This window comes from Hyperoodon ampullatus (assembly GCF_949752795.1).
Source record: "Hyperoodon ampullatus genome assembly, chromosome: 3".
Lineage (NCBI taxonomy): Eukaryota > Metazoa > Chordata > Mammalia > Artiodactyla > Ziphiidae > Hyperoodon > Hyperoodon ampullatus.
The window spans coordinates 112,780,892-112,798,502 of record NC_136916.1 but is presented as its reverse complement, the minus strand read 5'-3'; the positions used below and the strand labels follow the sequence as shown (position 1 = coordinate 112,798,502).

The 17,611-nt window shown below is 36.1% G+C and overlaps 1 protein-coding gene and 1 pseudogene across 9 annotated transcripts in view; one reads left to right on the top strand and one right to left on the bottom strand.

Annotated features, from left to right (window-relative positions):
• HECTD1 (HECT domain E3 ubiquitin protein ligase 1) overlaps nucleotides 1-17,611 on the top strand; it is a gene marked incomplete at its 5' end in the record, with an annotated part of 90,181 nt that overhangs the window by 24,694 nt on the left and 47,876 nt on the right. For all 8 annotated transcript variants that reach the window (XM_079700619.1, XM_079700618.1, XM_079700614.1 and 5 more), the window contains 7 exons: nucleotides 1,078-1,305; nucleotides 2,312-2,593; nucleotides 2,692-2,962; nucleotides 3,923-3,999; nucleotides 4,085-4,183; nucleotides 7,687-7,801; nucleotides 8,399-8,573. In XM_079700619.1, coding sequence (XP_079556745.1) covers nucleotides 1,078-1,305; nucleotides 2,312-2,593; nucleotides 2,692-2,962; nucleotides 3,923-3,999; nucleotides 4,085-4,183; nucleotides 7,687-7,801; nucleotides 8,399-8,573 — 1,247 coding nt within the window. The remainder of the gene's footprint in view (nucleotides 1-1,077; nucleotides 1,306-2,311; nucleotides 2,594-2,691; nucleotides 2,963-3,922; nucleotides 4,000-4,084; nucleotides 4,184-7,686; nucleotides 7,802-8,398; nucleotides 8,574-17,611) is intronic.
• On the bottom strand, nucleotides 700-939 carry LOC307050833 (translation machinery-associated protein 7-like; annotated as a pseudogene). Its single transcript has one exon. The product of its transcript is annotated as a translation machinery-associated protein 7-like (transcript).

Below are 17,611 nucleotides of genomic sequence, written 5' to 3'. Positions count from 1 at the left end.
TGTCTTAATATTCATAGAGTGTGAGGATGATGAATAATGTAATACCTGGCGTTTATTGAATTTTTTTTTTAATGTCTAGGACCTTTATAAACTTTTGCTAAATTACTAGTAGTTCTTAGCTTGTCATGCAGGTTTCACCGCCTAAACCTATGCTGTCCAATATGGTAGCTATATGTGACTACTAAACACTTCAGATGTGGCTACCCCCAAATAAGGTGTGTTATAAGTATAAAATGTACATGGGATTTTGAAGACTTATTACATAAAAGATACCAATAATTTTTATATTGATTACATGTTGAAATAATGACACCTTGGATATATTGGGCTAAATAAAATATGTTAAAATTAATTTCTTCTGTTTTGCTTCACTTTTTTTAACAAAAGTTTATTCTTTTTTTTTAAATATTTATTTTTATTTGGTTGCACCAGGTCTTAGTTTCAGCAGGTGGGCTGCTTAGTTGTGGCTCATTGGCTCCTTAGTTGTGGCATGCAAACTCTTAGTTGCAGCATGCATGTGGGATCTAGTTCCCTGACCAGGGATCGAACCCGGGCCCCCTGCATTGGGAATGCGGAGTCTTAACCACCGCGCCACCAGGGAAGTCCTGAAAAGTTTATTCTTAAAGGTACAACAGGCTCCAAGTCAACACTTCATTCTAGCTGTAGGTAGCAGTATGTTATGGCAGGGAATCCAGATGTTTAAACAAGAATGGAATTAAGGATCACCATTGCCTCAGGCGCAAGGAACAGTTTTTTGCCAGATTTCTTAATTCCACCTGTGGCCAGGGGGCCCTTCCCCATGGCCTTTGCTTTTAGCTCCTTGAGTTTCTTCTGCAGCTCTTTCTGTTTCTGCTTGAATGCCTTATCGTCCTTGGCCACCTTCTTGGGCTGCTTCAGGGACTACTTCTTGCCATCTTCACAGCCAGACACAGCTTCTGCCCCCCCTTTCTCAGACCCTGCCCTTTTTAAAATGTGGCTCCTAATCAATTTGGAGGGTGTATTATGTTTTCTGTCATTCTAGAAAAATAAAAATTGGACTTACTGTATTCTTTTGTGAATTTTGTTTTACTGTTGTAGGTGTTAGAACTGATATGCACTCGTGAGTCAGGAGCAGTCTTCGAGGCTGGTGGTTTGAATTGTGTGCTTACCTTCATTCGTGACAGTGGACACCTGGTTCATAAAGATACCTTGCACTCTGCCATGGCTGTGGTATCAAGACTCTGTGGCAAAATGGAACCTCAAGATTCTTCTTTAGAAATTTGTGTAGAATCTCTGTCTAGTTTATTAAAACATGAAGATCATCAGGTAACTACATCACTCTTGTGTACTTTGTTTTCAAAACGTGATCTTATAGCGTCCACTAGTTATAACCACGATATCCAGTGGACTCTTGAACAGGGTGGGGGTTAGGGGTGCCGACCCTCCGCACGGTTGGAAATCTGCACATAACTTTACAGTCGGCCATCCCTCTCTGGGGTTCTGCAGCTGTGGATTCAACCAACTGTGGATCGTGTAGTTCTGTAGTGTGAATTTAGTGGGGAAAAAAATCCACATGTAAGTGGGCCCATGCAGTTCAAACCTGTGTTGTTTAAGGTTCAACCTTAGTGCAATTTGAATTTTTTGCTTGATGAGCTAGAGATAATTTCATCTTCTCTTTCTCTTATCTTATATCTCTATGGTAATCTCTTTGTTTTGGCAGTGATATGTTTTAAATTATAAAAGTGTTATGTGTTTGTTCTTAAAATTTAAACATTTTAGAAGTATATAATTTTTAAAGCTGCACTTATACCCAGTGTAATTTGTTGGCTCAGCTCAATTTTGTTGGCTTAAAAGGGTAGTTTTCATTGAAGTAAAATAACAGTATTTAAAATTTCATATGTGTAAACTTGTTATATTAGCATCTTTAGAAAATAAAACTTGACTTTTAATGCTTTCTTACCATTTAGATGTTAATTATTTTCAGTTGCTGTCCATTGATTATCTTGGCAAAGTTGTACATAATAATAGTAAATATTTGTTGAGCTTTTACTGTTTCTCTAGGTTCTTTACATATATCATTTCATTTGAGCTCAGACAATGAATTATAAGTACTGTTACTATTCCCATTTTACAGATAAGGGAACTGACACCTTGAACAGTTAAGTAACATCTTTAGGTTATACAGTTATCAGAATGTGAAGCCAGCATTCAAACCTAGACAGATTGTATGCTTTGCTACAATTGCCTTTCTTAATAGTCTCAGTATTGAAATAAACAGTACTGGTCCATTTTAGGTGAATTTTATCCATATGTATATTCTTTACATCATTAGGTTTCAGATGGAGCTCTGCGATGTTTTGCATCACTAGCTGACCGATTTACCCGTCGTGGTGTTGACCCAGCTCCATTAGCCAAGCATGGATTAACTGAGGAGCTATTGTCTAGAATGGCTGCTGCTGGTGGTACTGTATCAGGGCCATCGTCAGCTTGCAAACCAGGTCGCAGCACCACAGGAGCGCCTTCCACAGCTGCAGATTCCAAATTGAGTAACCAGGTGTCAACAATTGTAAGTCTGCTCTCAACACTTTGCAGAGGCTCTCCAGTAGTAACGCACGTAAGAGTGTTTTTGAATCTTATTTAATCTTTCAGAAGAAGTATTTTGGTGTAGTGCAAGTATGCTAAAACTTTTTTTTTCTCCCATTCTCTTTTTAGGATCTCCTGAGGTCAGAGCTTCCAGATTCAATTGAAAGTGCATTGCAGGGTGATGAAAGATGTGTGCTTGATACCATGCGTTTAGTTGACCTTCTCTTGGTGCTATTATTTGAAGGACGAAAGGCTTTGCCAAAGTCTAGTGCTGGATCCACAGGCAGAATCCCAGGACTCCGGAGATTGGATAGTTCTGGGGAACGCTCACATCGGCAGCTTATAGACTGTATTCGAAGTAAAGATACCGATGCACTCATAGATGCAATTGACACAGGAGGTTGGAAAATATTTTTTTTAATATAAAAAGAAAACTGTGAGGGCTTCCCTGGTGGCGCAGTGGTTGAGAGTCCGCCTGCCGATGCAGGGGATGCGGGTTCGTGCCCCGGTCCAGGAGGATCCCACGTGCCGCGGAGCGGCTGGGCCTGTGGGCCATGGCCGCTGAACCTGCGCGTCCGGAGCCTGTGCTCCACAACGGGAGAGGCCCGCATACCGCAAAAAAAAAAAAAAAAAAAGAAAAAGAAAACTGTGAGATAAGGAATTATATAGGCAACTTCTAGTTTCTAGATTTTTAATTTTTTTTTTTTAAATTTTTAGCAGTTGTGCCAGAAAATAGAATGGCCAACGTATTCTATATCCTCTCCTCTCCCCATGTATATAAATTATCAGCCTGGTGCATGGTAGGATCTGAGTAAATGCTTGTTGAATAAGTAAATGAAATTAACCTGTCTTTTGCCAGGAGATCATACCAATTCTAAGGTTAAGTGGAGATTGAATTTAGGACTGTTGTGTTCTCAAGATTAATGGAAACTGACACAAGTGAATTATCATTATATATAGTAAATTTTTTTTAGACTGCTTCATGAGGTGATCAGCAAATATAAGTTGGTGAAAAATGCTTCTGCATCATCAGACTTTTGTTTTCTTTTGATTATAGATGTGGTTTAGTTTCTTTTCCTCAGTTATGGTGTGAGGCAACTAATACTCTTGAGTTTTATTGTGTGTTTGTTTTTTTGTTTCTTATTTTATGTTTATTTTTAATAAAAGTTTTAGAATACTTTTTCTTAGCAGAATTTACATTTGCTGATTATTTACTACTTTATAGTTGACCTGAATGTTTAAAATTGGCTGTGTATTTAGTGATTATTAATAACAATCTTTAAATGGTTCCCACTTTAGAAAAATTCATTATTATTTGTTGACTTTTAAAAAGCTTTATTTTTTTCCTTCAAATTTCCAGCCTTTGAAGTAAATTTTATGGATGATGTGGGTCAGACTCTATTAAACTGGGCCTCTGCTTTTGGAACTCAGGAAATGGTAAGCTAATAAATAAAAGCTAATGTTTTAAATCAAAGATAGCAATATTAATAAGGCAACTTTATGATTCTCCATCATTTTACAGGTAGAATTTCTTTGTGAAAGAGGTGCTGATGTTAATAGAGGTCAAAGGTCATCATCATTACATTATGCTGCATGTTTTGGAAGACCTCAAGTAGCAAAGGTAAAATCCAGGTTTTAAAATTATTAATTTAATATTTAACATTTACATGGTTCTGAAATTAGAATGAAATGAAAACTTTTATTCTGATAAGCCGTGCTTCCGTGCTATCTCCATTGCTCCATTTCCCTATCCCCACTACAGGTAAGCGTTTTTGATTGGGGTTTTTTGTTTATCTTTTCATTGTTTCTTAATACAGATGCAAGCAAGAATAAATATGTATGCTTATTTTCTCCTTATACAAAATGTAACATATACACTGATTTATACTTTTCTTTTTTTCATCTAATAATACACATTTTTCATTTAATAATACACATTGAGACTTCTCTCTATTAGTATATAGAGAGTTTTTGTACATCTGTATACTTACCATGTGTGAATGTACTGCAGATTTATTCAACCAGTCATCTATTGCTGAAAACTTGTTTTTTTCCCGATTTCTTACTCTTGGTAATGAATAACTTTATACATGTTTCTCTTATTTCTATTTATCAATATAGCAAATATTTTATTTGCCTAAGAACACAATATCTTTGACTCTTAGATTAGCAAAGGACTTTGGAGAGTTCTTTTTTTTTTTCCCTATTTCCGTTTTGTTCTGTTTGTTCCTTTGTTTTGTCTTTTAGATTCTTTACATAAATGAAATCATACAGTATTTGTCTTTCTCTGTTCGACTTATTTCATTTAGCATAATACCCTCTAGGTCCATGTGTGTTGTCGCAAATGGCAAGATTTCATTCTCTTTTATGGCTGAGTAATATTTCATTGTGTATATATATATATACACCACATGTTCTTTATCCATTCCTCTATTGTTGAGCATTTAGGTTGCTTTCATATCTTGGCTGTTGTAAATAATGCTGCAGTGAACATAGGAGTACACATATCTTTTCAAATTAGTGTTTTCATTTTCTTTGGATAAATATCCAGGAGTGGAATTGCTGGGTCATATGGTAGTTCTTTTTTTTTTTTTAATATTTATTTATTTGGCTGCATCGGGTCTTAGTTGCGGCATGTAGGGTCTTTCACCACGGGGTGCAGATTCTATCTAGTTGTGGACTGTGGGCTCCAGAACGCATGAGCTCTGTACTTGTAGCACATGGGCTCAGTAGTTGCGGTACACGGGCTTAGTTGTCCTGCGACATGTGGGATCTTAGTTCCCCAACCAGGGATCAAACCCACATCCCCTGCATTGGAAGGCAGATTCATAACCACTGGACCACCAGGGAAGTCCCTGGTAGTTCTATTTTTAATTTTTTGAGGAATCTCCATACATCGTTACTGTAGAGGTTTTTTTGTACAGTTAGGAAAAATTGAGGTCCAGAAAGGTCAAATGATAAGGGTTGAACCAAATGTATGATCTAGGTCTCAAGAATCTTCATATTGTGAAGGAATTTGTCATAATATATTTGCTAAGAAGTCAGGCACACCTGGATTCAAGTCTCAACTCATTAACAAAAAAGGCTGTATGGCCTTGGACCAGTTTCTTAAGTTTGACCTATAGTTTTATTAATAAAATGTATATACACTCCTAGTATTTTATTTATTTATTTGTTTGTTTGTTTGTTTATTGTTGACTGCGCTGCGCAGCATTTGGGATCTTAGTTCACACAGGGAAAGAACCTGTGCCCCCTGCAGTGGAAGCACAGAGTCTAAACCATTGGACTACCAGGGAAGTCCCTACTAGGATGCTTATTGTGATAATTAGGAAAAAATACATGAAAAACACTTAGTATAGTAGCTGGCACATTGTATGTACATGCTTAAATGGTAGCTGCTACTATTGTCACAGTATTGCTAGTATTGTCTTTACACTGTAAGAAGATTTTTGTTAACAACTTAGCTTTCTAGGTGGTCTCTTGAAGCTCGAATTCTGTCAGTTTGAATTGGTTAATTTTTAGAGAATGATGTTCCTAAGGGTGGTAAAAATTTTTATTAAACCAATTTTTTTTTCAAACCCTTACTGTTTTGCAGTTATGGGTAGCTGAGTGGGAGAAGGAGCCAAATGAATTGTATCTAACCTTAACCCATCTTGATTATACATCAGCCTGCAATGAGCTATAGCTGCCATTACTAATAATGATATAATAGTGCTCACCAAGCACTTATTTTGTGCCAACCAGGGTCTTAAGCATTTAACATGTTTTATCATTCTTCACAGGTTCTTCTGTTTTTTAATTGATTCTAAGATATTACCCACCCCCCCCATACACATTTTAACATCTTTTAACTAGGAAAGTCTTATAATTGCTATTGGTCAGATAGAAATTGCAGCATAGTTATTATTACCTGTCAATTCAATACAAATTGTGAAATGGATTTTAGTAACTTGAGTGAAAAATCCTTTCTGATAGCAGAGCACGCTCAGTAATGCTGTGTCACTAAACTCTTTATGGCACAGATGATAGCATTGTGTGTAGAAACACAAATATTGGTGACTTCGGATCAAAAAGAAATTATGAACAATTGTGCTCAGAATGTGAAGTTACAGAAATATCTTATTATATTTCATTTATTTTTTAAATTTATGTTTGTCCAAGTAATACATGAAAAAAAATCTAAGTTTATAGAAGTTCTTTCAATAAGTTAATCCAAGCAATAGGAGAGCATTGTTGCAAAATTAATTGGCATTGTTTTTCTTTCTTAGTAGTACTTAATTATAATCTCTGTCAGATTATAATATCAGATTATAAGTATCTGTGGCATCCTAGATTTGATGAAATACTGAGTTATTCTGATTCAAACTCCAGCAGTTTGGAATTTTTAGCCAGTACTGCATACTTTTCTGATGAATGTATGTACTCACTTATTTGTCAGATATATTGTGTTATAACAAAGTTCAAAAAGCTGCAGCTCTGAGGCTGATAGGGAAAATGTGAGATGTGTTCTCTGTTCAAAAGAGCTTACAGTCTGCTGGGGAGAGAGTCCAGTGTCCATTAAAAATTGGTGAACTTCCCTGGCAGTCCAGTGGTTAAGACTCCAGGCTTCCATTGCAGGGAGCGCAGGTTTGATCCCTGGTTGGGTAACTAAGATACCACATGCCACACGGTGTGGCCAAAAAAAAAAAAAAAAAAGGTGAACAGTGCAAATTAGTATTTAAGACCTAAATTTGGTAGTTCATTCTAGAAGAATCAATTTAACTTGGTAATTGGCAGTATACACGAAATGATGAAGATGATTACCATACCACAAACTGAATATTAGTACCTCTGTTAAAGTAAGGAAATTGACTGGAGCAGTTGACAGGTTCAGATGTGAACGTACTTAATTTGAGATGTTAATAAATAACCAAGTGACATTAATCTATAATTTTTTTCAAGATATAAATAAACCACTTTTAAGGTGTTGTATGCAAAGGCAGAGATTTGAATTGGTATCTGCTTGATTAATTATGTAAGTCTGCAGTCTGAAGTATGTCAGTGCAATCTAAAGGTTGCAGAATTGGATATTGAAGAAATAAGGTGTTAATTATTATATCCACATTAAATGCTTTTCTTTTCTAGACTCTCTTACGGCATGGTGCAAATCCAGATCTGAGAGATGAAGATGGGAAAACTCCATTAGATAAAGCTCGGGAAAGGGGCCATAGTGAAGTAGTAGCTATTCTTCAGTCTCCAGGTGAGTGGTAATATCTTTCCTTTTAAGCCATCTGCTATTACTTTTCAGCTTCACTTCCATAGAAGTAGCTTTCTGTAGACATGTTAACATTATATAAAGAAATCATTTCTGTGAAGTCAAATAATTACATACACACACACACACACACACACACACAGAAACTTATATTTGATAAACATTTAACAGTGTACTATTCTGTGTTCTTTGAGACTGTGGCTGCATGATTCCAAAAAGACCAAATCACAAGTTTAAGGGGTGTGTGAATGCCATAAAGAATAGTTGGTTATTGCATAGACAAAGTACTTTGACCAAATTTTTAAGTTTTCACAGAGTAGATGAATGCAGAGTCTCTGTGAAATATTTTATGGAATCAAGTGGAGTATCCAAAATTATCTCCTTAAGTTGTGATTCAGCTTCTTGGAGGTACTAATGTTCTTTAGTAGTTTTACAGATACCTTTGATAGATACAACATCCTAATTTGTTTGACTATTGTTAATTAGGGTAATTATAGTTGATTTTATAGTACATTTCAATATTTTTTCATTGAAAGAAAAATTTTCCAGCAAAGTATTTTATTGAACAATATTTGTCTGTAGGTGATTGGATGTGTCCAGTTAATAAAGGAGATGATAAGAAAAAGAAAGATACAAACAAAGATGAAGAAGAATGTAATGAGCCGAAAGGAGATCCAGAAATGGCACCCATATACTTGAAAAGGTTACTGCCAGTATTTGCACAAACTTTTCAGCAGACTATGCTGCCTTCTATAAGGTAGTTATCCATACTTTTGGTATTTACTAGTTAAAATATGCTACTTATATACCTTTATTTATCTCACTTTTCCAGAAGGATGTGAGGTTTATTTTAATATTGAAAAGGTATGGTAAGAATAAAAATTAGATTGGAGAGTTAAATCTTTCCTTCTGATGATCTGACTTAAGAGAAGTTTAGAAAATTAAGAAAACTAGACTAACACAGTTTTTGTAGCTCTCTGAATATCAATTCTAGAGAAATTTTTATAAGTACAACAAACATTTATTGAGCTTTATGGAGGCCTTTTTTGATAGAGTCAGTGTAAGCTGCCCACTGGAGGAGTTCCCAAAGAATTAAGACTTGGCCCTGTTTATGTGCCCTTGCAAGCTGGTGAGGAAGAAGTGAGTAACAATACAGAGTGGTAAGTAGTAGATTAGACATATATTCCCTAGGGATATAGATGGTTTAACAACTAATTGGCTGGGCAAATTGGAGATTTTATGCAGAAATGAGATTTAAATTGGGGTTTAAAGGATACTTGGAAGTTTTCTAGGCAGATGGATTTAGAAGGATCATTGTGCAACAGTGTGTGCAAAGGCATGGAGGTATGAGTCAATTCATCCTGGTGCAGGTCCTGGTGGCTCTACCTCTATAGTGTGTCCAAAGTGTGCCATTTCTATCCATCTATTGCTAATACTCTGGTTCAAGGTGCAATAGTCTGTAGTTTGGCTACTACAGTTGCCTCTAAAGTAGTCTTCCTCCTTGTCTTCTGTCTTATCCCTCTACAATCTGTTCCTACATGTTATGCTGAATTAGTTTTTTTTTTTTTTTAATAAATTTATTTATTTATTTATTTATGGCTGCATTGGGTCTTTGTCGCTGCACGCAGGCTTTCTCTAGTTGCGGCAAGTTGGGGCTACTCTTTGTTGCGGTGCGCGGGCTTCTCATTACAGTGGCTTCTCTTGTTGTGGAGCACGGAGTCTAGGCACGTGGGCCTCGGCAGTTGTGGCATACGAGCTCAGTACTTGTGGCTCTCAGGCTGTAGAGCGCAGGCTGAGTAGTTGTGGCACATGGGCTTAGTTGCTCCACGGCATATGGAATCTTCCTGGACCAGGGATCAAACCTGCGTCCCCTGCATTGGCAGGTGGATTCTTAACCACTGCGCCACGAGGGAAGTCCCTTTTTTTTTTTCAATTAATTAATTAATTTACTTTGGCTGCACTGGGTCTTTGTTGCTGCATGCAGGCTTTCTCTAGCTGCAGCAAGCGGGGGCTACTCTTCGTTGTGGTGCATGGGCTTCTCATTGTGGTGGCTTCCTTTGTTGCAGAGCATGGGCTCTAGGTGCGGGGGCTTCAGTAGTTGTGGCATGCGGGCTCAGTAGTTGTGGTTCGTGGGCTCTAGAGCGCAGGCTCAGTAGTTATGGCGTGGGCTTATTTGCTCCGCGGCATGTGGGATCTTCCCGGACCGGGGCACGAACCTGTGTCCCCTGCATCAGCAGGCAGATTCTTAAGCACCTTGCCACTAGGGAAGTCCCCTGAATTAGTTTTTAAATCATAATTATATCACATCATCTTCTGACTTAAACCCTCCAGTAGCTTCTAATTGGCCTTAACTAAAACCTAACTTCTTAACAGTCAGGCTTGGAAGGTCTTGTATAAGTCCCACCCAGGTCTCTGACCTCATTTAGTACTATATAACACCTAGGCCATTACACTTACACTATGCTAGCCTTCTTTCTGTTTTTGGAACATTCTATGTACATTCTTACCATGGGGTTTTTGCACTTACTTCACTTTGTTGGAAACTTTCTATTCCCAGGGCTTTTGAATGGTTGGTTACTTCATATCATTCAGGTCTCAGTTCAAATGCTTATGTCCATTGACATTTATCCACCTAATTTAAATTTACCCCTAGGATACTTTTCATATCAATCGTGATGTTTTACTGTCTTCACAGAGTTTACACTGTCTGAAATCTTGCTCTTCTTTGAGTTTTTGTTTTATTGTCTGTCTCCCCTCTAAAGCTCCATGAGAGATGGCCTTATGTCCTGCCCTATTCCTACAAAGACAAGGAGGTATAGAATAGGGCTTGATATTTATATCTTCAGTAGATACACTGAATGATTGAATGAGTGTGTTTTGTTTGCAGCTGCAAGTATTTTGGTATCAGTGGGATATGGGATATGTTTGTATAGCTCAGGGAATACTGTCAAAAAGGTAGACAAGGGCTTCCCTGGTGGCGCAGTGGTTGAGAGTCCGCCTGCTGATGCAGGGGACACAGGTTCGTGCCCCGGTCCGGGAAGATCCCACATGCCGCGGAGCGGCTGGGCCCGTGAGCCATGGCTGCTGAGCCTGCGCGTCTGGAGCCTGTTTTCCGCAACGGGAGAGGCCACAACAGTGAGAGGCCCACGTACCGCAAAAAAAAAAAAGGTAGACAAGAGCTTTTTATGACCTATGAAGGCCTTTCTGGTCTAGATAGTGAGTGTGGACTTTACCCCGCAGTTCAAGAAGGATCATTAAAGACTTGTGAGGAAATTTGTCGCAGTCAGATTTGTGATTTATAAAGATCACTTCGGCAGTCTGGTGGAGCAAAGTACTGGAGGAGGGCAAGAATGAAAACAGACCACTTACGGGTTAATTGTCGATGTGAACTTTAGACAGTTGCTGGAAGACTGGATTGGTGGGAACAAATTGAAGACGTTGGGAGATGGGTTGTATTGGGTTGGCCAAAAAGTTCGTTCGGGTTTGTCCAGGAGATGCTATGGAAAAACCCGAACGAATTTTTTGGCCAACCCAGTATAAGGGTTGATGACCACCAATTAGATTTGAAGGATGAAGGAAAGGAAGGGGTAAAGAATGACTGCCAAAATTTTGGCTGAGTGATTGAGAATTTGATTTTGTTCATTTTAAGTTCAGGAGGTCTTTAGAACATGGAGTTTTGTAGGATTCAAGTGCCTTAAATACCAGTATTATGAGTTGACATTAAAGTGAAAGTAGTTTACTTTAAATAGGATGAAAGTGCCAGTCAATTCACTGTGAACACCTAGGAACTTGGTTTTTATTCTTCCCCAAATAGCTACAGAAGGGTAGGTGTTAGTGGGGCCACTTTTTGTTTGTTTAACAAAAGATTTGATTCATTTTTAGAAATGAGCAAGTTCAATTTCGAACAGATAATTCGGCCTGAAAATTTTAGAGGACTAGGTGTCATGCGAATTAAAAAACCTTAAGTTATATTTGGAGTTAGAATTGCTTCATTATAAGACCATCAGGAAATTATAAAGTATGTCACCATATAACAGAGTTCCCTTAATGGATAGTTATTTTTTTATCATTCTTTTAAATATTTGAAGATCGTCTAAACACAATTTCAGTTATAGCATATTTGATGCTAAATTTTTCCAGATAATAGTTAACTGACAAATTTAATTGTGGTGAATAAGATAGCATATATCGTCGGGCTTCCCTGGTGGTGCAGTGGTTGAGAGTCCGCCTGCTGATGCAGGGGACACGGGTTCATGCCCTGGTCCGGGAGGATCCCACATGCCGCGGAGCGGCTGGGCCCCTGGGCCATGGCCGCTGAGCCCACAATGATGAGAGGCCCACGTACCACAAAAAAAAAAAAAAAAAAAGATAGCATATATCTTAGTTCAGAGCTCAGACTCTGGAGTCAGCTCAAAGTCAGTCCAAATGTCAGTGTTGCCACTTTGTAGACAGATAGCCATGGACAAGATACTTAACCTCTTGATCTTAATTTATCTCTAGGATGGGATAATTATACTTAATTCTCTTTAGGTGTGAAAATTAAAATTAAGTACGTGTGGTATTTAGCATAGTGCCTAATATTTTAGAGGTATTTGTAAAAAGATAGTTTATTAAAAAATGTTTTATCATAGATAAGTTAAAATGTATTCAAACGTCGATAATCATATAATGAACCCCATCACATAGCTTCAATAAGTTTTAACAAATATCCCAGTCTTATTTCATTTATACCTCCCCAACTGTACTATTTTGAGGAAATCCAAGACTCAAAATAGTTTTATCCATAATTTTTCTATATGCATCCATAAAAAATAAGGGTTCTTTTGTTTAGCACAGGGAATATAGCCAATATTTTATAGTAACTTTAAATGAAGTATAATCTATAAAAATATTGAATCACTCTGTTGTATACCTGAACTAATAGAGTACTATATGTAAATAAACTGTACTTCAATAAAAAAATAATTTTTCGGGCTTCCCTGGTGGGGCAGTGGTTGAGAGTCCACCTGCCGGTGCAGGGGATGCGGGTTCGTGCCCCGGTCCGGGAAGATCCCACATGCCGTGGAGCAGCTAGGCCCGTGAGCCATGACCGCTGAGCCTGTGCGTCCGGAGCCTGTGCTCCGCAACGGGAGAGGCCACAACAGTGAGGCCCGCATACCACACAAAAAAATAATAATAATAATAATTTTTCATCATTAAAAAGGGATTCTTTAAAAAAAGGGATTCTTTTTTGTTTTTTAACATAATTGCAATACCATTATTACACCTAAAATAATTATAATAGTTCTTAAATATTATCAAACATCAAATCAGCATTCATTGTTCCCAATTTTCTCATAAATTTTTTTCTTGACAATTGGGTTTTGGGGGGTTAATATATTATGTCATTAATATGTTAATATTTTCCCTTGCTTCCTTTATTTTTGTAATATATTACAAGAATATATAGCAAATATATAAATTTATCTGTAAATGATGCATAGTATTTTACAAGTTAAAGATTTATATAAATCGTATCACATTGTATGATTCTTCTTAATTTGCTTTTTATCTGGTAATATTTTTTTGTTAAGATTCTTTCTTGCAGTTCATCCATTTCCACTTCCGAATCATTCGTTTTTTTCTTTTCTTTCTTCCCTCCCTTCCTTCCTCCCTTCCTTCCTTCCTTCCTTCCTTCTTTCCTTCCCTCCCTCCCTCCCTCCCTCCATTCTTCCTTTTTTTTTCAAAGTATAATTCACTTACAACACTATGTTAGTTCAAGGTGCACAACATAGTAATTCAGTATTTCTGTACATCACAAAATGATAACCATGATAATTCTAGTTACCATTTGTCACCATATAAAATGTTTACACTATTATTGACTATATTCCCCATTCTGTACATTTCACCCCGTGACTCATTTATTTTGTAACTGGAAGTTTTGTACCTCTTAGTCTCCCTCACCTATTTCATTCATTCCCCCATCTCCCAAGATGATTCATTAAAAAATATATACTTGTCATTATTAAAAACAATCAAATAGGTTACAACCTAATTTTTTACCATCTCAGTTTAAAATTCGATCAGAAGAGTAAGCATATGTACTCTAATCAGGCAGTTAAAGGAGGATCTGTATATATGGAATATATCAACTTTAGCTATTATCTATCATTATTGGCCTGTGTGCATTGTCTGTTCAGGAAATAAAAGGCAGACAACAGATCAGCGAAGCCTTCAGAACAAAGGATAGCAGTTTCACTGGTGGAGCATTTTGTAAAAACCTGATTATTTTCTCTGTGAGATATTTCTTCCCAGTTTTATTGAGATATAATTGACATGTAACATTGTATTAAAGTGTATAACGTAATGATTTGATATATGTATCTGTAATATTAGACTGAGGACTTCACATTTTGCTTTTGAAGAAGGGCTACTTAGAATTTTGAAGAGGTGTGGTAAATATACATCTTTGGAGTTAGGGGCAATAATGGGACAAAGATTGAGTAAACTTTTCAGCAGCAGAAATCCTTGAGGATCCATTTGTTTATTTATTTTTTAAATCACAATTTGATTGAGAGGAAAGTAGACATGGTTGGATAAAGGGGGAAATTGTTCTAGGATGAGAATATTAAATAATCTGACGGTAATAAATTCTTCCAAAGTTAATTTATAGAATGCAGTTTGAAAGAAAATAACTATAGAATTTGCTTTAGAACTTGACAGATCTTAAAGTTCTTCTGGAAGAATAAATAGGTGAGATTATTAAAGAAAAGTCTGAATAGTAGCTAGTGTAAACTTTCAGTAATTAAATCTTTATGATAACTAGCCCAAGAATTTATAAATCATTGGAGTAGACTGGCCCTCCAAACAGAATCAATTGTGTTTAGAAATTGAATGTATTATAGTGGTAAATTATATAATGTATTAATATTTTATAATATATTAACATAATATATTAAATGGTATTATAATATTTGCTTTGTGGTTTGATTAAAAATCAACTTAGTCCTTTACATTGTGTATTTAAATAAATTCTAAATTTATTTAAAATAAATGAAAAAAAATAAAACCTTAGGAAAACAAAAAAAAAATATTCTCAAATGTTTATCAGAACTTGGTAGGAAGAATGACTTTTAAAACTTGTTTGTTAGTCCTATCTGTCATTTAAATTTTATTCTATGTAAAAAAACAAAACTGCATATCAGCAACAGTATTACCTGTAACCATGAAAGTGACAGAAATATAAACTTGTAATCCAGATAAATCTTCCAGCAAATTGGTATTTGTTAGCAAGTATGACCAAGGGATACTAACTTTATTATGCAGAGAACATATACAATTTTTTGGTCAAAGTGTAAATGCCAATTTAAATAAATGAGCCAATGACATTATGGTACAGTGCTCAAGATGAAAAAGAAAACAACAGGGAAAAATGTATCCTCTACTAGTAAAAAGCAAAACATTTAAAAGTAAAATTTCATGTCCTTTTCACCCATTAGACATTTAAGAAACTTTTTTTTTTTTACAAAAGTAACAAAATTGTAGTGAATTAGTACATCCATATCTACTGATAATTTAAGCTATTAACAGTCCTTTTGTCCCCTAGCTTTATTGAGGCATAATTGACATATAAAATTGTAAGATTTTTAAAATGTACATCTTAGTGATTTGATATGTATATACATTGTGAAAGGATTCCCCTCATTTAGTTAATCAGCATATCCGTCACTTCACGTATTTATATTTGTGTATGTGTATATATGTGTGTTTGAGAGAGAACATTTAGTCTTAGCAAATTTTAATTATACAATACAGCTTTATCAACTGTAGTCACCACTTTTTATATTAAATGCTCAAACCTTATTCATTTTATAGCTGAAAGTTTGTATCCTTTTACCAACCTCTCCTTAATTCCCCCATCCCCAGCCATTGGCAGCCACTTTTCTACTGTTTCTATAGGTTTGACTTTCTTTTTTTTTTTAAGAGTCTCGTTTAAGTGATATAAGGCAGTATTTGTCTTTCTCTGGCTTATTCACTTAGCATAATGCCCTTGAGGTCCATCCATGTTGTCACTTAACAGATTTTTTAAAAAATCAGTTTACCGAGTATGGATTCAGTGTTGATGCACATTCAGTACGTATGAAAATATTTAGACTCTTGGATCCAGGAATCCCTCTACTGAAGAAATAAAACTGTTCACCAAAAATAATGCTATTTATAATAGAAAAGCCAGTAAGCTGAATGCTTATGATTTATATAATAGTGTTAAGCAGGAAAATTTTATGTTATGAATATTATGCATAGTGTACTGGTTACGAGATGAATTTGAGTTGAGGCTCTAATTTATTAGCCCTGTGACCTTAGTAGAATTACCTTTCTTTGTCTCATTTTTTTTCATCTGTAAAGCTGAGCTAATAAAACCTACTTCATAGGGGGTTTGGTGGGTGGATTAAATGAGGTGTAAAGTTTTTAAAATATATACAGGTGTTCCTGGCTTATTATGACTCAGCATGGTAGTGACAGATAGCCAGATAGGTAGACAACATATAAATATTCTTATGCTATTTTAATTGAAGTAAATCATGATATAAAATTATTATTATACATAAATACTGATTTTGCAACCAAATATAAATTGCCATTAACAAACACTGGAAGGAACTAATCCTGTTAGGGCAGTTTGCCCTCCATCTGCCTACTATTTTCTCTAATGTACTTGAATTTGTAATAAAACACGTTTTAAAATTAAAGAATACATGAAATTCACCTAGAGAGAGTTATGAAATACATCAAGACCACATTCTGTAGGAATACAGCTGTCAGATACCTCTCTTGGATTTCGATAGTGATTTTTGCCTCTCCATCCTTCCTGTGGAGAAGTCACCTCAAGGGCAATGATATCTACAGCTTGGCGCACAGACTATTGTTAGATGCTCAGAAAACATGTGTTAAAAGCATTATTGACTTTTATGTAATAGACCAGTGTATTATAATTTAAATGTGTGTGGATATTTGTGTATTTTATTTTAAAAGAACAAATCGCTTATAAAATTGAGGTTAGTTTATGTGACATTATTGAGTATCTTCTGTGTTCTAAGTAAAGCAGTGGATAATAAAAGGGAAAAGAGTCATGCCAAGTTGTTAACAATGGGAATATTTAAGGGCATGGGATTACTAGGATCTCATTTACATGAGAATATCATTATAATGAACATGTTTTAAATTTGACAAAGGACAAAAATGCTTAATTTGAAATATGAGTTCCATATAAACCATCAGGTATTTTAAGTTAAGAGTTTTATATTTGGGGGCTTCCCTGGTGGCGCAGTGGTTAAGAATCTGCCTGCCAATGCAGGGGACATGGGTTCAAGCCCTGGTCTGGGAAGATCCCACATGCCGCAGAGCAACTAAGCCCATGCGCCACAACTACTGAGCCCATGTGCCACAACTACTGAAGCCCATGAACCTAGAGCCTGTGCTCCACAACAAGAGAAGCCACCACAATGAGAAGCCCGAGCACTGCAACGAAGAGTAGCCCCCGCTCGCTGCAACTAGAGACAGCCTGCGTGCAGCAATGAAGACCCATCGCAGCCAGAAATAAATAAATAAAATAAATTAAAAAAAAAAAAAAAGAGTTTTATATTTGGGGTTATAGAAGCCATTTATTAGTAATTGTGTTACTTTTGATTTTCTAAAATTATCATGGCATGTTAACAGTCATGCTGGTTAATATAAAATAGCACATGTAAGAAAATTACAAAAATAATTTGTTTTAATGAGCTCAATATATTAATAGTAGAAAAATGAAATTCC